At 40.9% G+C, this 24,260-nt stretch overlaps 1 protein-coding gene across 4 annotated transcripts in view; it reads left to right on the top strand.

Annotated features, from left to right (window-relative positions):
* Nucleotides 1–24,260, top strand: part of LOC115121829 (TOX high mobility group box family member 2-like) — a 274,969-nt gene that overhangs the window by 213,416 nt on the left and 37,293 nt on the right. For 2 of the 4 annotated variants that reach the window (XM_065004073.1, XM_065004072.1), the window contains 2 exons: nt 6,827–7,066; nt 9,398–9,628. In XM_065004073.1, coding sequence (XP_064860145.1) covers nt 6,827–7,066; nt 9,398–9,628 — 471 coding nt within the window. The remainder of the gene's footprint in view (nt 1–6,826; nt 7,067–9,397; nt 9,629–24,260) is intronic. The other 2 variants (XM_065004076.1, XM_065004074.1) reach the window with 1 other exon arrangement.

Consider the following 24,260-nt stretch of genomic DNA (forward strand, 5'->3'; position numbering starts at 1 on the left):
TCCATGCATAGTGGTGATCCAGTCAATGTTATTGTATAGTATTTAATCAATCAGTCAAATATATTTGTAAAGCCCTTCTTACATCAGCTGATGTCACAAAGTGCTGTCCAGAAACCCAGCTTAAAACCCCAAACAGCAAGCAATGCAGATGTAGAAGCACAGTGGCTAGGAAAAACTCCCTAGAAAGGCCGCAACCTAGGAAGAAACCCAGAGAGTAACCAGGCTGTGAGGGGTGGCCAGTCCTCTTCTGGCTGTGCCGGGTGGAGATTATAACAGAACATGGCCAAGATGTTCAAATGTTCATAGATGACCAGCAGGGTCTAATAATAATAATCACAGTGGTTGTAGAGGGTGCAACAGGTCAGCACCTCAGGAGTAAATGTCAGTTGGCTTTTCATAGCCGATCATTCAGAGTATCTCTACCACTCCTGCTGTCTCTTGAGAGTTGAAAACAGCAGGTCTGGGACAGGTAGCACATCCAGTGAACAGGTCAGGGTTCCATAGCTGCAGGCAGAACAGTTGAAACTGAAGCAGCAGCACGATATTAGTATTGGCTCCTAAAAGTGGTCCTTTGTAGCTCAGCTGGTTTAGAATGGTGGTTGTAACCCCAGGTTAATGGGTTCGATTCCTGGGCCCACCGTTTTATGTAAAATATGCATTTAGTTGCATGTTCACATTGTCTCTTTAGCCCTCTAGTTATTGGGTCCTAAATACAATTACACATATGGAGATGATTTGAATAATGTGAATTCATTCTTAGGATAAAAAGTAAGAAGTATCCATTCCATACTGCCTCTCTCTGTGAAGCTCTAGCTCTGTAATTTCCTTCAATGTGGTATTACAGTTGCTGGTCAGATCTCCTTAGCTAAATCATATGGTGCAGGCAATCTGAGCTGCGACGAAACCATTTCAAAGGTAAAGCTAGAGGATCATAAGCTTTCTGATGTCCCTTCATAATTGAAAAGCTTTTGTTATTTGACTCTCATTTCACTATGATGCACAGGATGTGAATACAAAACATGGCAACCATAACAACAGCGGAGAGAGGGGAACAGATTTGCCCCAAAGTTTTGTCATACTTGCCTTTGCATCACAGTTAGGGTCCGCTGGCTGTTCATTCTGGACGTTGGAAATGCAATATCAAACTGTCTCCCAGCCGTGTGTGTGTGCGTGTGAATTGTGTGTGTGTATGCATATATACATGTGTTTGTGTGACTTCTACATCCAGAAGTGTAAAAGAATAAAGCGAAATTCTCCTTTCACAATGGAGATGGCTAATTTATTACATCATCGCCCGTTGCATCATCATTGCCCCTTTTAGAATGAAGAAAACATGTTGTCTGTCTGTCCTGGGGGGGATGCGAGTCAGACAGTAATGGCCAAATTAAGCCTGTTACCCAGACAGCACCCCCCCACGTCTAGCGATGATACCGTTTACGAATTAGCATACAGTACCTATGGCAACAGGCAACCTTTGTGAGATTCCGTCATAATGTTTGTACAGCCATCACCCACCTACTTTATTTAGCTCAGGGTGACTGCTTTCTCTCTCTCTCTCTCTGAGTCTGAAATGACAAACAGAAAACACTCCAAAACATTTAATAAAAGTGCCTTAAAGATAACTATTTCGTTAAACTGTTGTGTAATTATGTGACTTGTGATCATGTTGCGTTGCACTAATAGGGTTTCTACATGTACTGTATAGAGGGTCTTGCATTATGGTGTTCATATCTTAATGCACTAATAGGGTTTCTACATGTACTGTATAGAGGGTCTTGCATTATGGTGTTCATATCTTAATGCACTAATAGGGTTTCTACATGTACTGTATAGAGGGTCTTGCATTATGGTGTTCATATCTTAATGCACTAATAGGGTTTCTACATGTACTGTATAGAGGTCTTGCATTATGGTGTTCATATCTTAATGCACTAATAGGGTTTCTACATGTACTGTATAGAGGGTCTTGCATTATGGTGTTCATATCTTAATGCACTAATAGGGTTTCTACTGTATAGAGGTCTTGTAATAGGGTTTCTACATGTACTGTATAGAGGTCTTGCATTATGGTGTTCATATCTTAATGCACTAATAGGGTTTCTACATGTACTGTATAGAGGGTCTTGCATTATGGTGTTCATATCTTAATGCACTAATAGGGTTTCTACATGTACTGTATAGAGGGTCTTGCATTATGGTGTCTATCTTAATGCATTTTCTACATGTACTGTGTCTTGCATATCTTAATGCACTAATAGGGTTTCTACATGTACTGTATAGAGGGTCTTGCATTATGGTGTTCATATCTTAATGCACTAATAGGGTTTCTACATGTACTGTATAGAGGGTCTTGCATTATGGTGTTCATATCTTAATGCACTAATAGGGTCTTGCACTGTATAGGGGTCTTGCATTATGGTGTTCATATCTTAATGCACTAATAGGGTTTCTACATGTACTGTATAGAGGGTCTTGCATTATGGTGTTCATATCTTAATGCACTAATAGGGTTTCTACATGTACTGTATAGAGGGTCTTGCATTATGGTGTTCATATCTTAATGCACTAATAGGGTTTCTACATGTACTGTATAGAGGGTCTTGCATTATGGTGTTCATATCTTAATGCACTAATAGGGTTTCTACATGTACTGTATAGAGGGTCTTGCATTATGGTGTTCATATCTTAATGCACTAATAGGGTTTCTACATGTACTGTATAGAGGTCTTGCATTATGGTGTTCATATCTTAATGCACTAATAGGGTTTCTACATGTCTTGCACTGTATAGTACTGGGTCTTGCATTATGTGTTCATATCTTAATGCACTAATAGGGTTTCTACATGTACTGTATAGAGGGTCTTGCATTATGGTGTTCATATCTTAATGCACTAATAGGGTTTCTACATGTACTGTATAGAGGGTCTTGCATTATGGTGTTCATATCTTAATGCACTAATAGGGTTTCTACATGTACTGTATAGAGGGTCTTGCATTATGGTGTTCATATCTTAATGGACTAATAGGGTTTCTACATGTACTGTATAGAGGGTCTTGCATTATGGTGTTCATATCTTAATGGCGTGAAATGTAAAAGGTAATACTCTACTGAACAAAAATATAAAACGCAACATGTAAAGTGTTGGTCCCATGGTTCATGGGACCAATAAAAATGAAATAAAAGATCCCAGAAATATTCTATGAAATATTTCTCTAAAATGTTGTACACAAATTTGTTTACATTCCTGTTAGTGAACATTTCTCCTTTACCAAGATAATCCATCCACCTGACAGGTGTGACATATCAAGAAGCTAATTAAACAGCATGATCATTACTCAGGTGTACCTTGTTCTGGGGACAATAAAAGGCCACTCTAAAATATGCAGTTTTGCCACACAACACAATGCCACATATGTCTCAAGATTTCAGGGAGCGTGCAATTGGCATGCTGACTGCAGAAATGTCCACCAGAGCTGTTGCCAGATAATTTAATGTTAATTTCTCTACCATAAGCCGCCTCTAATGTCATTTTGACCTGACTGCAGTTCGGCATCGTAACTGACTTCAGTGGGAAAATGCTCACCTTCGATGGCTACTGGCATGCTGGAGAAGTGTGCTCTTCACAGATGAATCCCGGTTTCAACTGTATTGGGCAGATGGTGTCATGTCGGCCAGCGGTTTGCTGATGTCAACGTTGTGAACAGAGTGTGGTGGGGTAATGGTATGGGCAACGAACACAATTGCATTTTATCAATGCTAATTTTAATGCACAGAGATATCGTGATGAGATCATGAGGCCCATTGTTGTGTCATTCATCCGCCGCCATTACCTCGTGTTTCACCATGGTAATGCACGCCCCCCTGTACACAATTCCTGGAAGCTGAAAATGTCCCTGTTCTTCCATGGCCTGCATACTCACCAGACGTCACCCACTGATCATATTTGGGATGCTCTGGATTGATGTGTACGACATCGTGTTCAAGTTCTCGCCAATATCCAGCAACTTTGCACAGCCATTGAAGAGGAGTGGGACAACATTCCACAGGCCACAATCAACAGCTTGATAAACTCTATGCGAAGGAGATGTGTCGCGCTGCATGAGGCAAATGGTGGTCACACCAGGTACTGACTGGTTTTCTGATCCATACCCCTACCATTTTTAAAGTTATCTGTGACCAACAGATGTATATGTGTATTTCCAGTCATCTGAAATCCATAGATTAGGGCCTGATTAATTTATTTCAATTGACTGATTTCCTTATATGAACTGTAACTCAATAAAATCCCCAAAATGGTTGAGTTTATATTTTTGTTCAGTGTATTAACAAGACGCGTTCTGTACTGCTCCTTAGTTTTTAGAGGGTCAAATTCAATTTCTTTGAATTGACAACATGCAAAAGAAACTACAGAGTATGTTGTATATGTTTACCTTATACATGGATGAAACCCCTTAGTTTCAATTGACACAATGCTTCTGCTGTTTACTTCTCAATGTACCTTTTGCTCCCATAATTGCTATTTTCTTGTGTTGGCATGGTTTTGGTGATTGCACAAGGGAATACAGTCAATACAGTGTTTGCACACACTATCAGAAACCAATGCAAGGTGTACTAACCTTCGTGAATTCATTCAACTCATTTCTCACAAAGAGACGCCTTTTATTTGCAATATATGAAGAGAAGAGAATATATTTTAGAAATGAACTATTTTAAGAGTTTAGATTTGTAATAAATTCACAGTCTGAAGCTCCTGACATGTAGAAATACTACAACATCCTGCTTTCCAAGTGATTGATCAACTAATCAAAATCAGGTTTATAAGGTCATATTTTGTATAATATTTTGTATAATCTTACTATCTGACTTTTATGCCCCATATTTCACATCTCAGCTTTAGTGAAAAAGGAATGCTACGAAGAACCAGTTAGAATATGAATAGTGGCAAAATGTGTCTATTACTGCATTCCAAACAAATATCATGAATTATTCATGTTTGATTGAAAGGGAAATGATTGAGTAGTCTGCTATGGCCTCTTCTTCCTCAAACAATAAGAATTAGATAGGTAATTCCTCTTGTTCCAAGAACCCCGCCACAGTTCTATTAAAACAGATAGATCCAAATAGGAAACTACAGAGGACCCCTGTACCTTGCCACTCTGTTCCACAGGTCTCTTGTTTGTTTATATGAAGCATAGTGTGCTCAGATTAAAGGGTGATCATTTCACCCAGAGGCTGTTGCTATGGAAATAGGTCTGCAGTAGTTATAATAGGCCATTCATGTTTGATTAATTGTTTTTTCAACGCTTCTTGGTTTGTGAAGACCCTTAAAGAGCAGCTCCACCGAAAATGGAAAATTAATGGATATTTTTTTTCCTTTCTCTTTTTTTGCTAAAGCTATTCATTATGTTTGAAAAGTGGAGTGATGGTGTTTTGAATTATGATTTGAGTTTGGAAAATACTGTTTTGTGTGGGGTGAGGTTAAAATACGGTTATTTGAAATGCAAGAGGAATGTCTTTGTTCAGGCAGCTTTTTGTAAGCTGCTGCCGAGGGAAACAAAAAAAATCTTACGTCCTGTAAATATTTTGGGGGTTTTCAAAGCATAGAGTCTGTTAAACATTACATTACCAGTACATTTTATTCTCAGCAACCTACTGGGGCCAATTATGATTACAGCGCTGTAGACCCTTCATCTCAGAGGCTCTACTTGTGTTTATCAAGATCTCATATGCTAGGGCCCCTGCAATTAGATCTTTTTAGCACAGCACTAATGTGTAATGTATTATTTAACTCATGAATGTTTAACAGGGCTTATAAATGCTAGTTGATCACTTTCTGATCTGTAAATTGACAAACATTCCCAAGTTATGCTTGCATTACGGCCTGTTTTGGCTCGTGTATGTCCTGATAGATTTTGAATGTATTTTATTTGAGATCTGTTAGACTACTAAGGGCGTTACTTCATGAGGACTCTCTTTAAGCAGTGGAACGCATGTATCCTCCTTTAAATGGGTCAACTTCCAAAAATTAACTTGGAAGTGCAGTGTTTTTTCTACTTGAATGGCCAACCAGAGTCATTTTAGTCTATAGGCTAATGTTCTATGAGCAGAGCTTGTGCTCTGAACCATCCTGGTAGTGGAAAATCAGAGTAAACGTTGACCATGTTGTGCTGTGAACCATCCTGGTAGTGGAAAATCAGACTAAACGTTGACCATGTTGTGCTCTGAACCATCCTGGTAGTGGAAAATCAGACTAAACGTTGACCATGTTGTGCTCTGAACCATCCTGGTAGTGGAAAATCAGACTAAACGTTGACCATGTTGTTACAGTGGCAAGACACCTCCCACCTGACTTTGAACATTATGTGATTTATTCAGTTGGGTTTGGAACAGATAGTCTTTGATTGCTGATTGTTGGTGTGATTGTTGGTGTGGTTTCTGGTGTGATTGTTGGTGTGATTAATGATACTGTATGTTGTTCAAGGTCATTTGTTGTTCAAGGTCATTTGACATTTAACACATCAAATCTTGCCTCAAAGCACAATCAAGATAAAAATGGCCAGAAAAGTGCAATTTAGTGGAGGAACTCATGGTGTGTGTTTCAATTGTGACTGAGGAGAGTGGGAAAATCAAGATAAGTTGGCTTCCGGCCAGTCCTAAGGAGATCAGTGGGACCAGTGAACCTGGGAACGACACACTCACTTTCTCTGATCTCCTACCTACCGCTTTCCCTCCTTAACGCAGGCGCCAAGTTTTTAGGCAAATTGGGAATATACTGTACAATTGATGAAGTTAAAGTAGTAAAGCTGGTCTTCTTCTCTCACCCAGATCCAGGAGATGACTCGCCACGACGGCTCACATTATGACCTCAGCCGTCACAACCCCCATCTGATAAACAGGTCACCTAGGATACTGTCCCATCAGCCCATGAGTGCACTGTCCCAACTGAACTCTCAGGTTGGCCGGAGCGCTCTTACCCATGGTTCTCCCTCACCTCCTGGAAGTAAACCAGCCACACCCTCTCCCTCGAGCTCTACACAGGAAGAGGAAACCGATTCCCACCATAAGGTACTGATGTGGCAATGCTTCTTTGATTTCGCTGAACCTAGGGAAAGTCAGGGTGTTGCTGTCGTTGGTGTTGGGTGTTGCACGGCTGAAGGAAATTGTCAAATATTGGTGCATCTATAACTAGATTTTTTTTCAGACAGGATTGTGTGACTTGCTGTCACATTGTTGAATTTGTGTATGTATGGCAGAATGACAGTGATTTTATGGCAATTATTCAACAAGCCAGTGTATTTCTGAGAGCCTGCGTATCTCCAATCTCATAGGTAATAAAGGACCATCTGGTGTTTTTTAAAATATTGGCTTCAAATCCTAGTTCAAACTGAAAGTAATGCAGCTTTTTATTTTTTATTTTTGTTATAATTGTTTTGCTGTCTAAATTATTTCACTTGAAATGTTCCCGTAATGTGGGATTTGCTGAGAATCTGTTATCACCATGTCACCTCCTTAATTGCACATTGTTAATTGTCACATCAAGAAAGGATCATGGACAAACAACTTCTTACTCCCTTTCCAGTTATGTTGTGGATCATTTTGTTTAAATTCCCTTGTTGCTTTATATCTGTTCACATAACTGGTATTGTTGCTGTTCTCTAGGCCCTCTCCATAGCGATTAACAGAAGCTCTGTTCAATTCTTTATATTGCAGCAATGGCAACAGGGATGCATTTGGATGTTTCTGTCTGTATTCGTCTGTAATACGTCTCTATTAGAATGGGAGATAGAACTTGAGGCAACGTACTGTAGTTCCAAACCAAATGTCTTGAAGCAACACTCTTCTATATTGTGTACTGTGGTGTTCTAGACCTCTACACACCTATCAATAGATGTGTTTCTCCGCTGTGGGGTAAACAAGTTGAAAAGGACAGGGAAAATTGAGGGAGTATATGTGTGCCTCAATCCCTCACAGCTCTTTCATTTGAAACAAGGACACAGGAATAAATACTCAATAAGTGACATTCATTTAATTTATGTAAATCCATACAACAGAGCATACAGAAATGACTCACCAATCAGGGCTCTCATTGGATTTGTTTCCATTAACCTGGGGGATTAGAAAAGAAGAACATGAACGTATAATTGAATCCGGGGGTTTCTATAGTGTTGTTGCATATTTATCAGCCTCAAGCACAGAGTGATACAACATTAGACCAGCACATTTTCTGCAACACAATATTTTCTCCACCATACAAGCTCCCCACTGTGCATGACTGTCCATGTATGAATAAAAAACGATTACCATCAGTATATAATTCCATTAGCCTCCAATGTATTCAACATCCACATCAAAGCTAGTAGAAACAGAGGTGATTTTGAATACATTTTGCTCCGTTGCACAAAAGTTGGAATCTATTATCTTAAATGAAACTCTTTAAAGAAGACTGCCGTCGGGAATGTTAGGTGAGAAATGTACAGTTTTACCTAGTCCGGGGAGAAATGCGTTTGTGTTGTTTTGATAAATCATTTTTGACAATGTAAACAACGTACTGCTGAAGAAAAACGCCCAGTTTAAGTTGGAATGGATAATGGTAGTGTTATATTAGATTTGAGAGTCTGTGTCTCAGTTTATTTTCATAGAGTGCAATTCAAAGCAAAAGAGTATCATACTGTAAATACATGTTCTTACAAGTAAATACAATGTTCTGTGTTTGATGTGAACAGGTTTATCTTGTTACATTGAATGTTTCTTTCCTGAGAATTCTAAATCAAACCCGAGTACTACTTTAAATCGTAGTTTAAGAGGGGAGTTGTTTGCAATTTCTTTTTTCACTGTGGATGTCTCTATTACTTGTAATGGATTTAATCAAACAAGTCATTACGATGAAAATGGAATCTAAATTAGTTTTCTTTTGTTTTTCGCAGCAAAAGTTCATAAACATTATTGTCTATTAACTTAGTAAGTAAGATAAGAGGTAAGTCATACTTATGCTGACACTGGACTGGCAACTCATCTCTTGATGTTGGGGATGCAGCTTGTTTGAGCTGTCTGGTGGGCATTGACACAGATGACTTGGCACACTGACCATGTTCATCTGTCTACGTGAGGCAGTGAAACGTTACCAACGGAAGGAGCTGTGCACTGAGGTGTGAAGTGAGAGGAGTGGGGAGTGTCTTGTCGCTGTGTTCTGTTGCTCTCCTCAGGTAATAGAGAGGAGAATGTACATAATGATCGCATACCATTGTGGAGAGCACTGTCGAAAGGGAACAGTTGATACTGCGTTTCTTACCCGTGTCATACAGTATAATTCTCTGTGAGTGAGCAGTTGTCTTATTGGTCAGTCTTCAAACAGAAAGACAGGAGACAAATGCATCGTTTTTTAAAATCTTCTTCCAGATGACGGGCGAGAAGCGGCCTTCCTCAGAGATGATGAAGCCCAAGACCAAACCGCAGAAGAAGAAGAAGAAAAAGGACCCCAACGAGCCGTCGAAACCCGTGTCGGCCTACGCCCTCTTCTTCAGGGACACCCAGGCGGCCATCAAGAGCTCCAACCCCAACGCCACCTTTGGGGACGTGTCCAAGATCGTGGCCTCCATGTGGGACAGCCTGGGAGAGGAGGCAAAACAGGTGCACACCAATACATACACGTTTATACACACACACACTGAACACACACACCAATACATACACGTTTATACACACACACACTGAACACACACACACCAATACATACACGTTTATACACACACACACACTGAACACACACACCAATACATACACGTTTATACACACACACACTGAACACACACACCAATACATACACGTTTATACACACACACACTGAACACACACACCAATACATACACGTTTATACACACACACACACTGAACACACACACCAATACATACACGTTTATACACACACACACTGAACACACACACCAATACATACACGTTTATACACACACACACTGAACACACACACCAATACATACACGTTTATACACACACACACTGAACACACACACCAATACATACACGTTTATACACACACACACTGAACACACACACCAATGCATACACGTTTATACACACACACACTGAACACACACACCAATACATACACGTTTATACACACACACACACTGAACACACACACCAATACATACATGTTTATACACACACACACTGAACACACACACAATACATACACGTTTATACACACACACACTGAACACACACACCAATACATACACGTTTATACACACACACACTGAACACACACACCAATACATACACGTTTATACACACACACACACTGAACACACACACCAATACATACACGTTTATACACACACACACTGAACACACACACCAATACATACACGTTTATACACACACACACTGAACACACACACCAATACATACACGTTTATACACACACACACTGAACACACACACCAATACATACACGTTTATACACACACACACTGAACACACACACCAATACATACACATTTATACACACACACACTGAACACACACTGAACACACACATGGGGTGGCAGGGTAGCCTAGTGGTTAGAGCGTTGGACTAGTAACCGGAAGGTTGCAAGTTCAAACCCCCGAGCTGACAAGGTACAAATCTGTCGTTCCGCCCCTAAACAGGCAGTTAACCCACTGTTCCTAGGCCGTCATTGAAAATAAGAATTTGTTCTTAACTGACTTTCCTGGTTAAATAAAGGTAAAATAAAAATACATACCGGTGCACGTTTATACACACACACTGAACACACACACCAATACATACACGTTTATACACACACACACTGAACACACACACCAATACATACACGTTTATACACACACACCAATACATACACGTTTATACACACACACCAATACATACACGTTTATACACACACACACTGAACACACACACCAATACATACACGTTTATGAACACACACACCAATACATACACGTTTATGAACACACACACCAATACATACACGTTTATACACACACACCAATACATACACGTTTATACACACACACCAATACATACATGTTTATACACACGCACCAATACATACACGTTTAAACACACACACACACTGAACACACACACCAATACATACACGTTTATACACACACACACTGAACACACACACCAATACATACACGTTTATACACACACACACTGAACACACACACCAATACATACACGTTTATACACACACACCAATACATACACGTTTATACACACACACACTGAACACACACACCAATACATACACGTTTATACACACACACACTGAACACACACACCAATACATACACGTTTATACACACACACACACTGAACACACACACCAATACATACATGTTTATACACACACACACTGAACACACACACCAATACATACACGTTTATACACACACACACTGAACACACACACCAATACATACACGTTTATACACACACACACTGAACACACACACCAATACATACACGTTTATACACACACACACACTGAACACACACACCAATACATACACGTTTATACACACACACACTGAACACACACACCAATACATACACGTTTATACACACACACACTGAACACACACACCAATACATACACGTTTATACACACACACACTGAACACACACACCAATACATACACGTTTATACACACACACACTGAACACACACACCAATACATACACATTTATACACACACACACTGAACACACACTGAACACACACATGGGGTGGCAGGGTAGCCTAGTGGTTAGAGCGTTGGACTAGTAACCGGAAGGTTGCAAGTTCAAACCCCCGAGCTGACAAGGTACAAATCTGTCGTTCCGCCCCTAAACAGGCAGTTAACCCACTGTTCCTAGGCCGTCATTGAAAATAAGAATTTGTTCTTAACTGACTTTCCTGGTTAAATAAAGGTAAAATAAAAATACATACCGGTGCACGTTTATACACACACACTGAACACACACACCAATACATACACGTTTATACACACACACACTGAACACACACACAATACATACACGTTTATACACACACACCAATACATACACGTTTATACACACACCAATACATACACGTTTATACACACACACACTGAACACACACACCAATACATACACGTTTATGAACACACACACCAATACATACACGTTTATGAACACACACACCAATACATACACGTTTATACACACACACCAATACATACACGTTTATACACACACACCAATACATACATGTTTATACACACGCACCAATACATACACGTTTAAACACACACACACACACTGAACACACACACCAATACATACACGTTTATACACACACACACTGAACACACACACCAATACATACACGTTTATACACACACACACTGAACACACACACCAATACATACACGTTTATACACACACACCAATACATACACGTTTATACACACACACACTGAACACACACACCAATACATACACGTTTATACACACACACACTGAACACACACACCAATACATACACGTTTATACACACACACACACTGAACACACACACCAATACATACATGTTTATACACACACACACTGAACACACACACCAATACATACACGTTTATACACACACACACTGAACACACACACCAATACATACACGTTTATACACACACACACTGAACACACACACCAATACATACACGTTTATACACACACACACACTGAACACACACACCAATACATACACGTTTATACACACACACACTGAACACACACACCAATACATACACGTTTATACACACACACACTGAACACACACACCAATACATACACGTTTATACACACACACACTGAACACACACACCAATACATACACGTTTATACACACACACACTGAACACACACACCAATACATACACATTTATACACACACACACTGAACACACACTGAACACACACATGGGGTGGCAGGGTAGCCTAGTGGTTAGAGCGTTGGACTAGTAACCGGAAGGTTGCAAGTTCAAACCCCCGAGCTGACAAGGTACAAATCTGTCGTTCCGCCCCTAAACAGGCAGTTAACCCACTGTTCCTAGGCCGTCATTGAAAATAAGAATTTGTTCTTAACTGACTTTCCTGGTTAAATAAAGGTAAAATAAAAATACATACCGGTGCACGTTTATACACACACACTGAACACACACACCAATACATACACGTTTATACACACACACACTGAACACACACACCAATACATACACGTTTATACACACACACCAATACATACACGTTTATACACACACACCAATACATACACGTTTATACACACACACACTGAACACACACACCAATACATACACGTTTATGAACACACACACCAATACATACACGTTTATGAACACACACACCAATACATACACGTTTATACACACACACCAATACATACACGTTTATACACACACACCAATACATACATGTTTATACACACGCACCAATACATACACGTTTAAACACACACACCAATACATACACGTTTATGCACACTGAACACACACACCTATATACACACACACACTGAACACACACACCAATACATACACGTTTATACACACTGAACACACACACCTATATACACACACACACTGAACACACACACCAATACATACACGTTTAAACACACACACCAATACATACACGTTTATGCACACTGAACACACACACCTATATACACACACACACTGAACACACACACCAATACATACACGTTTATGCACACTGAACACACACACCTATATACACACACACACCAATACATACACGTTTATACACACACACACACCCACACACTCTGAAATGAGTGGATAACATTTTGCAGCTCTTAATGACATAATTGTATTCCTGATATAATAACATTAACTTTAACGTCATAACACCTTGACAAACATATATATATATATATATACAGTCCTGGCCAAAAGTTTTGAGGATGACACAAATATTAATTTTCACAAAGTCTGCAGCCTCAGTTTGTATAATAGCAATTTGCATATACTCCAGAATGTTATGAATGGTGATCAGATTAATTGCAATTAATTGTCAAGTTCCTCTTTGCCATGCAAATGAACTGAATCCCCCAAAAACATTTCCACTGCCACAAAGGGACCAGCTGACATCATGTCAGTGATTATCTCGTTAACACAGGTGTGAGTGTTGACGAGGATAAGGCTGGAGATCACTCTGTCATGCTGATTGAGTTTGAATAACAGCCTGGAAGCTTCAAAAGGAGGGTAGTGCTTGGAATCATTGTTTTTGTCAGTCATGGTTACCTGCAAGGAAACACGAGCCGTCATCATTGCGTTGCACAAACATGCCTTTTCCAGGCAAGGATATTGCTGCCAGTAAGATTGCACCTAAATCAACCATTTATCGGATCATCAAGACCTTCAAGGAGAGCGGTTCAATTGTTGTGAAGAAGGCTTCAGGGCGCCCAAGAAAGTCCAGCAAGCGCCAGGACCGTCTCCTAAAGTTGATTCAGCTGCGGGATCAGGGTACCACCAGTACAGAGCTTGCTCAGGAATGGCAGCAGGCAGGTGTGAGTGCATCTGCACGCACAGTGAGATGAAGACTTTTGGAGGATGGCCTAGTGTCAAGAAAGGCAGCAAAGAAGCCACTTCTCTCCAGGAAAAATATCAGGAACAAACTGATATTCTGCAAAAGGTACATGGATTGGACTGCTGAGGACTGGGGTAAAGTCATTTTCACTGATGAATCCCCTTTACGATTGTTTGGGGCATCCAGAAAAAAGCTTGTCCGGAGAAGACAAGGTGAGCGCTACCATCAGTCCTGTGTCATGCCAACAGTAAAGCATCCTGAGACCATTCATGTGTGGGGTTGCTTCTCAGCCAAGGGAGTGGGCTCACTCACAATTTTGCCTAAGAACACAGCCCTGAATAAAGAATCGTACCAACACATCCTCCGAGAGAAACTTCTCCCAACTATCCAGGAACAGTTTGGTGATGAACAATGCCTTTTCCAGCATGATGGAGCACCTTGCCATAAAGGCAAATGTGATAACTAAGTGGCTCGGGGAACAAAACATCGATATTTTGGGTCCATAGTCAGGAAACTCCCCAGACCTTAATCCCATTGAGAACTTGTGGTCAATCCTCAAGAGGCGTGTGGACAAACGAAACCCCACAAATTCTGACAAAGTCCATGCATTTATTATGCAAGAATGGGCTGCCATCAGTCAGGATGTGGCCCAGAAGTTAATTGACAGCATGCCAGGGCGGATTGCAGAGGTCTTGAAAAAGATTCTTTGCATCAACATGTAATTGTCAATAAAAGCCTTTGACACATGAAATGCTTGTAATTATACTTCAGTATTCCATAGTAACATTTGACAAAAATATCTAAAGACACTGAAGCAGCAAACTTTGTGCAAATTCTCAAAACTTTTGGCCACGACTGTATGTATGTATATATATATATATGATCAGTGAAACACAACATAAAGGTACACAACATGGTCAACCTTCACTTAAGGTGTTTCTTCTAGCCAGAACCATGGAGGCCTACAGTATATTGAATAATTTTACTTTTTACCTTTATTTAACTAGGCAGGTCAGTTAATTAAGAACACATTTTTACTTTCAATGACGGCCTAGGAACAGTGGGTTAAAACCTCATGGGGACACTAGTTCCACTTTGGGAACACCCCCCACACCCCCTGAGCTGTAATGTGGCGCAGGGAACGCAATAAATAATCCTAAAAATATTTAACCTCCACAGATTAGCAAGAAAAATAGCTCAAATGAAAGATAAACAAGTTGTTTATCTACCCAGCAAGTCAGATTTCTAAAATGTTTTACGGCGAAAACATAGCACATATTTATGTCCAACCACCACTGCAGACATACCTCATTAGCATAGCCAAGTAGGAAAAAATATGCAATCAACAAACGCAGGATTAAAAGAAAAATAATTTCACTAACCTTTTGAAATCTTCATCAGATGACAGTAATATAACATGTTACACAGTACATTCATTTTTTTTTCAATAATCTGCAATATATATCCATAAATCTCTGTTTACAATTATGCATCGTTCAAAAAATGCTACTGCAATGTCAGGAGAAATAAATAGCTCCGGCAGATAACGTCAGCTAACAAGGAATACACATCATAAACTTTGACTAAATATGCATGTTTTACATATGTATAGCAAGATAAACTTCTTCTAAATGCAATCGCTGTGTTACATTTATTTTTAACGTTCCATTTTGCGTTCACTAGGCTATAATAGGGAGTCGGCGCTCCCATTTAGCATAATGACTCCTCTATCTTGGAGTCGACAGAAACCCAAAATTAACACATAAATATTATATTATATTTCATAAATATATTATATATGTTCTTCCATCAGAAGACCTGGAAGGGTTAATACTCACCAAGTTAGCGTTCAGTTTTCAAGTCTGTGTCTTTCGGTTCTCAAACTAGCCACATTTCGGTCGAAATGTATGCAAATTTATAGTGGATGCGCACCAAAACGTCGAAAGTATACATTATATGTCGAGTAAACTTGTCAAACTATGTTCATAATTAAGCCTTAACATGTTATAAAGGTCTACAGCAATCGTGAGGGCGAACAGACACACACACGTTGTTCAATCGATCCTGAGGAAAAGAGAGAAAAACTTCAGAGCGCGCATTGGGTACACTTTTTTTTGGCGTGACCGAGACCTTTCGGCACGCTGAACGTCTCGTGAGCGCCTCATCGAAAGCAGGCTTCGCGCTGAAGACGTAGAAACTGTTCCCATGGTTATAACTGCTTGGTAAGTGCGTATACGATGACGTCAAAGTGGGGGCAACTTTTTCCATTACAAGAGAGACTTTGGGAGAATGCATGCCCTGACACTTCTGCTTTACATAGAGACAAAATTTTAACGGTTTTAGAAGCTTTAGAGTGTTTTCTATTCGATAATATTTTTTATATGCATATATTAGCAACTTTTGACAAAAATGTATCATGTTTTATATGGGTACCGAATTCCTCCAGAAGGGGCAGTAATCAGGGCTAGCCCTAACAGGTTTTAACTGCCTGTTCAGGGGCAGAATGACAGATTAGTACCTTGTCAGCTGGGAGATTTGAACTTTCAATCTTTAAGTTACTAGTCCAACGTTCTAAACACTAGGCTACCCTGCCGCCCCGGCAATAATCCCGATGTAGCTAAATGTCAGTATGACAGTCATCTCTAGCCAACACCTCACGCGTCTGTCAGAACACGAGCTCCATAGAATCTCCTGTCAATGAGAAGAAATGTTATATTCACACAGTCGTCACAGAAAACAATAGTTGAACCAACAACAAACCTTAGACAATCATCTTTGTTCTCGCCGTAGAGGGGGAGGCACAATAAAGGCTCACGTCAAAGACAATCATCTTTGTTCTCGCCGTAGAGGGGGAGGCACAATAAAGGCTCACGTCAAAGAAAATCATCTTTGTTCTCGCCGTAGAGGGGGAGGCACAATAAAGGCTCACGTCAAAGACAATCATCTTTGTTCTCGCCGTAGAGGGGGAGGCACAATAAAGGCTCACTTCAAAGAAAATCATCTTTGTTCTCGCCGTAGAGGGGGAGGCACAATAAAGGCTCACGTCAAAGACAATCATCTTTGTTCTCGCCGTAGAGGGGGAGGCACAATAAAGGCTCACGTCAAAGAAAATCATCTTTGTTCTCGCCGTAGAGGGGAGGCACAATAAAGGCTCACGTCAAAGAAAATCATCTTTGTTCTCGCCGTAGAGGGGGAGGCACAATAAAGGCTCACGTCAAAGACAATCATCTTTGTTCTCGCCGTAGAGGGGAGGCACAATAAAGGCTCACGTCAAAGAAAATCATCTTTGTTCTCGCCGTAGAGGGGGAGGCACAATAAAGGCTCACGTCAAAGACAATCATCTTTGTTCTCGCCGTAGAGGGGGAGGCACAATAAAGGCTCACGTCAAAGAAAATCATCTTTGTTCTCGCCGTAGAGGGGGAGGCACAATAAAGGCTCACGTCAAAGACAATCATCTTTGTTCTCGCCGTAGAGGGGGAGGCACAATAAAGGCTCACGTCAAAGACAATCATCTTTGTTCTCGCCGTAGAGGGGGAGGCACAATAAAGGCTCACGTCAAAGAAAATCAATATCTCATTCCTAGTCACAAATAGTAGCACATCCATCAACCTTAAAGTGATAGTTCACTTCAAAATCAAAATGTGTCAGAAGTTTCCAGACCTCGTCCATATAGCTGCATCTACGCTACCGATGGTGTGGATATGGACTGTTCCCATTAATAGATCCATTTTTAAGCCTGATAACATCTGATGAACTTTGATTTCGGGCTGAACTGTCAACTTAATATCTAATTTATTAGTATCTGTCCATTTCAGCCCATGGGAGGGGTTTGTAGGAGAAATGAACGCTCCCAGATTGTGTCAATGCTGTCTGTTGTTAATGGCATGACAAGCAGTGAAAGGGCATCACGATTGTCATGAAAATGTCCTTATTTGCCTTGATTTGAACTTTGAACTGTGGAACACATACAGGTACAGCAACAGTATCATTTCCATGCATTTCATTTTAATATTTAGCACCTTTATTTACCAATAAATGGTGAATACTGTGAAACACGGCACCATATGAATTGCACCATAGATTAAAAGGGTTGGAAACAAAACAACCAAAGACTAGATACCAAATATTATTCTGAGATAATTAGCTTTAAAGTTCCGAACCCTCATTGGTTTGAATGGTATCAGCAATGTTTATCTTGTATTCTTTTGAACTTAACAACATGCATTGCGGTATTTAGAGTAATACAGTGCATTCGGAAAGTATTCAGACCATTTGACTTTTTCCACATTTTGTTACGTTACAGCCTTATTCTAAAATGTATTAAATTGGTTGTATTGCTAATTTATAAAATATTTCAAACTAAAATATCACATTTACATAAGTATTCAGACCATTTACTCAGTACTTTGTTGAAGCCCCTTTGGCAGCGATTACAACCTGGAGTCTTCTTGGGTATGACGCTACAAGCTTGGCCCACCTGTATTTGGGGTGTCTTCCATTCTTCTCTACAGATCCTCTCAAGCTCTGTCAGGTTGGATGAGGAGCGTTGCAGAGATGTTCGATTGGGTTCAAGTCTGAGCTCTGGCTGGGCCACTCAAGGACATTCAGAGACTTGTCCCCAAGCCACTCCTGCGTTATCTTGGCTGTGTGCCTGTCCTGTTGGACGGTGAACCTTCGCACCAGTCTGAGGTCCTGAGCTATCATGCTTCACCATAGGGATGGTGCCAGGTTTCCTCCAGACGTGACGCTTTGCATTCAATCTTAGTTTCATCAGACCAGATAATCTTGTTTCCCATGGTCTGAGAGTATTTAAGTGCCTTTTGGCAAACTCTAAGCAGGTTGTAATGTACTCTACCATAAAGGCCTGATTGGTGGAGTGCTGCAGAGATGGTTGTCCTTCTGGAAGGTTCTCCCATCTCCACAGAGAAACTCTAGAGCTCTGTCAGAGTGACCATCGGGTACTTGGTGAGCTCCCTGACCAAGGCCCTTCTCCCCCCGACTGCTCAGTTTGGCCGGGCAGCCAGCTCTAGAAAGAGTCTTGGTGTTTCCAAACTTCTGCCATTTAAGAATGATGGAGGCCACTGTGTTCTTGGGTACCTTAAATGCTGCAGGTCCCACAGTTGACAGTGCATGTCAGAGCAAAAACCAAGCCATAAGGTGGAAGGAATTGTCCGTAGAGCCCAAAGACTAGATTGTGTCAAGGCATAGATTCGCAGTCTGAGGTCCTGAGCGCTCTGGAGCAGGTTTCCATCAAGGATCTCACAGTACTAGTCTCCCAGTCCCTGCTACAGTATATAGACAGGTGTGTGCCTTTCCAAATCATGTCCAATCAATTGAATTTACCACAGGTGGACTCATCTCAAGGATGATCACTGGAAACAGGATGCACCTGAGCTCAATTTCGTGTCTCATACCAAAGGGTCTGAATACTTATGTAAATAAGGTATTTCTGATTTTTATTTTTAATACATTTGCAAATAAAAAAAGGTTTTTGCTTTGTCATTATGGGGTATTTTGTGTAGATTGCTGAAGAAAACATTTTATTTAATCCATTTTAGAACAAGGCATGTGGAAAAAGTCCATGGGTCTGAATACTTTCCGAAGGTAGAGCACATTGAACAGAACAAGGCTAATGTAAATAACTACATTTAGACAAAGATGCAGATAGAACCTTATGGTCCCAAGCTCTCAATATGCTTATTTGATGCCTGGCTTATGTGATACCTGGCTAATGTGATGCCTGGCTAATGTGATGCCTGGCTAATGTGATGCCTGGCTAATGTGATGCCTGGATAATGTGATGCCTGGCTTTTGTGATGCCTGACTTATGTGATGCATGGCTAATGTGATGCCTGGCTAATGTGATGCCTGGCTAATGTGATGCCTGGCTAATGTGATGCCTGGCTAATGTGATGCCTGGCTTTTGTGATGCCTGACTTATGTGATGCATGGCTAATGTGATGCCTGGCTAATGTGATGCCTGACTTATGTGATGCATGGCTAATGTGATGCCTGGCTAATGTGATGCCTGACTTATGTGATGCCTGGCTTATGTGATGCATGGCTAATGTGATGCCTGGCTAATGTGATGCCTGGCTAATGTGATGCCTGACTTATGTGATGCATGGCTTATGTGATGCCTGGCTTATGTGATGCCTGGCTAATGTGATGCCTGGCTAATGTGATGCCTGACTTATGTGACGCCTGGCTTATGTGACGCCTGGCTTATGTGATGCCTGGCTTATGTGATGCCTGGCTTATGTGATGCATGGCTTATGTGATGCCTGGCTTATGTGATGCATGGCTAATGTGATGCCTGGCTAATGTGATGCCTGGCTAATGTGATGCCTGGCTAATGTGATGCCTGACTTATGTGATGCCTGGCTTATGTGATGCATGGCTAATGTGATGCCTGGCTTATGTGATGCATGGCTAATGTGATGCCTGGCTAATGTGATGCCTGGCTAATGTGATGCCTGGCTAATGTGATGCCTGACTTATGTGATGCCTGGCTTATGTGATGCATGGCTAATGTGATGCCTGGCTTATGTGATGCCTGACTTATGTGATGCATGGCTAATGTGATGCCTGGCTAATGTGATGCCTGGCTAATGTGATGCCTGGCTAATGTGATGCCTGACTTATGTGATGCCTGGCTTATGTGATGCCTGGCTTATGTGATGCATGGCTTATGTGATGCCTGGCTTATGTGATGCCTGACTTATGTGATGCCTGACTTATGTGATGCCTGGCTTATGTGATGCCTGACTTATGTGATGCCTGGCTTATGTGATGCCTGGCTTATGTGATGCCTGACTTATGTGATGCCTGGCTTATGTGATGCCTGGCTTATGTGATGCATGGCTTATGTGATGCCTGGCTTATGTGATGCCTGACTTATGTGATGCCTGACTTATGTGATGCCTGGTTTATGTGATGCCAGACTTATGTGATGCCTGGTTTATGTGATGCATGGTTTATGTGATGCCTGGTTTATGTGATGCCTGGCTTATGTGATGCCTGGTTTATGTGATGCCTGGTTTATGTGATGCATAGCTTATGTGATGCCTGGTTTATGTGATGCCTGGTTTATGTCATGCATAGCTTATGTGATGCATGTCGTGTATGAAGGAACGAGATGTTATTCATGAAGTATATAGTCAATGTAGATCTCATTATTACACATCAATTACAATGGCAATGCAAGCGTAGTGTAATTACTGTGGATACTCTTTCCCCATAGAGTTACAGCAATGTCAAGTTTAAGAAACTTGGGCACCATAGCAACAAATGAGATAGTCTGATGATGTCGGTCAAAAACAAGAGTGTTATTTTTAGAATATCCACTCGGGCAGGGACCTATTGCGTGTCAAATAAAAGCACCTGTCTCTATGACAAAGTGCATCGCCATCGCACACCGTAAGTGTGTTTTTCCCCAAACCTATTTTATACAGCTGGACATTGGGAGGCTGGGTGTCCTTTTATTTGCAGTTAATTCTTGCCTCCTTCACCAGGCCCTCTTCAGCATGAATCTTCATTTTGCTCCTGACACCCTTGAATGCGAATTCTTCATTTCCTGCACTTTTATTTATATCTGTTGCCCTGGTGATTTGATCATGCTGAGAATACTAGATTAGCAATTGCCTCGTCCTTGAATCCGCCTCAAGGACATCTGTTCCTGAAATGTTATTGTTTGCTTGGTTCTTAACCCTCTGGTGTCCAGGCTCTTTCAACATTTTATGTTCAACACTCTCTTTTCTGATGTACTTTTATTCTCCAAACAAAGATCACATTGAAAGGGATTTGTTCTTCACAGGAGGATTATCTGTAAAAAATAATAATAATATTAATAATAATAAAGACTGTTAAAGGGAAACTCTTCCGTTGAAATAATAATTTGATATGTTGTCCTATACAGTGTACTCAATTGGATTGTGCTGTCATGTGTTAAATCACGTTCTTTAACCCACAACGGCCAAATCAACTTGAGATGATGATACAGATCATCATGAAACAAAGTTGATGATTACACATACAGAGATTATGCAAAGGGGAGGAGCTTCTTCCTCTGAGTGACACCATACATTCTATTAAAAACACTTTCAAACTGATGATTGCTGTTTCTTTCTTCTAGAGTTTGACTGTTGTCAGTTCTACAGTACTGATGAGGTGTACTTTCATGCCACAGACCCTCTGGAGCCAGCATAACTAGAATGTAAACACATTCCCTTGCCACAGACATATTTGTTTTAACAAATGAATGCCCTCTGTTTCCAATTACCTGTGTTAGAAAACAAGCAATTCCCAATTGAAATGATAAGATAGCAGCACTGAATCTTATTTAGTATCAGATTTATCAACATCATAAACTATGTTATTCTGTGAGCTCGGTTCACGTTTAGTTATTTTGTACTGCATGACTTATTGTTTCGCCAAGCTGTGCTTGAGCATATTAGAGGCATCTTTTTTAATCGATTTTATGTTCGTAGCCTCATCGGAAACTTTTCTCATATAGAGTATTTCATCCCCTGAGGTCTGTGGTCTAAGATCAATCGGTGAATTTATCTTTGTTATTCCTCAAGGTGACTATGTGTTCCAGCCCCCTCCCAAAATAAAAAAAAAGTTATTTTTTGTTGTTCAGATTCAGATTAATCCCCAGTTTTACGGCTATAAAGGAAAAACAGTTAGAAAGGGGCAGGAAGTGCTTAGCTTTATTTAATTGAGTCTGATGTGTTGTAGATGTGCTTCCGTGAAAGGTCAGAAGAGAGAGAGAAACACAGTCGTCCTGGCAAAAGACAAGCTTTTGAACCTAACCCTCTCTATATCTCTTTACTCTCCTTTCTGCATCTCTCTCTCTCTCTCTTTTCTCCGTCTCTCTTTCTTTTTAACTATTTCTTAATCGCTCTACCTCCTTTAATCCCCCTCTTCCTCTCTTTTTCCACTCTATTCTCCTCTCCCTCGCCCCTACCTTCTTCAATTAGCTCTCTCTTTCCCTTTCCCCTCTCCCTGACCCTGCCTCCTTCAATTTCCCCTCTCTTTTCCCCTCTCCCTCTCTTTCTCCATCCTCTTCCTATCTCTCCTTCCGTCTATCCCTTCTCTGTCTCTCCCTATCTCTCCCTCTGTCTATCCCTTCTCTCTCTCTCCCTCTGTCTATCCCTTCTCTGTCTCTCCCTCCATCTATCCCTTCTCTGTCTCTCCCTCTGTCTATCCCTCCTTCTCTGTCTCTCCCTCTGTCTATCCCTTCTCTGTCTCTCTCTATCTCTCCCTCTGTCTATCCCTTCTCTGTCTCTCCCTATCTCTCCCTCCGTCTATCCTTTCTCTCCCTCTTCCTCTCCTTCTCCCTCCTCCCCAACCTCGCCCTCTCTCTGTCTCTCCCTCCATCTATCTCTTCTCTGTCTCTTCCTCTCTCTCCCTCCGTCTATCTCTTCTCTGTCTCTCCCTCCGTCTATCCCTTCTCTGTCTCTCCCTCCGTCTATCCCTTCTCTGTCTCTCTCTATCTCTCCCTCTGTCTATCCCTTCTCTGTCTCTCCCTATCTCTCCCTCCGTCTATCCTTTCTCTCCCTCTTCCTCTCCTTCTCCCTCCTCCCCAACCTCGCCCTCTCTCTGTCTCTCCCTCCA

Source organism: Oncorhynchus nerka, linkage group LG2 (genome assembly GCF_034236695.1).
Source record: "Oncorhynchus nerka isolate Pitt River linkage group LG2, Oner_Uvic_2.0, whole genome shotgun sequence".
NCBI classification, from domain to species: Eukaryota; Metazoa; Chordata; class Actinopteri; order Salmoniformes; family Salmonidae; genus Oncorhynchus; species Oncorhynchus nerka.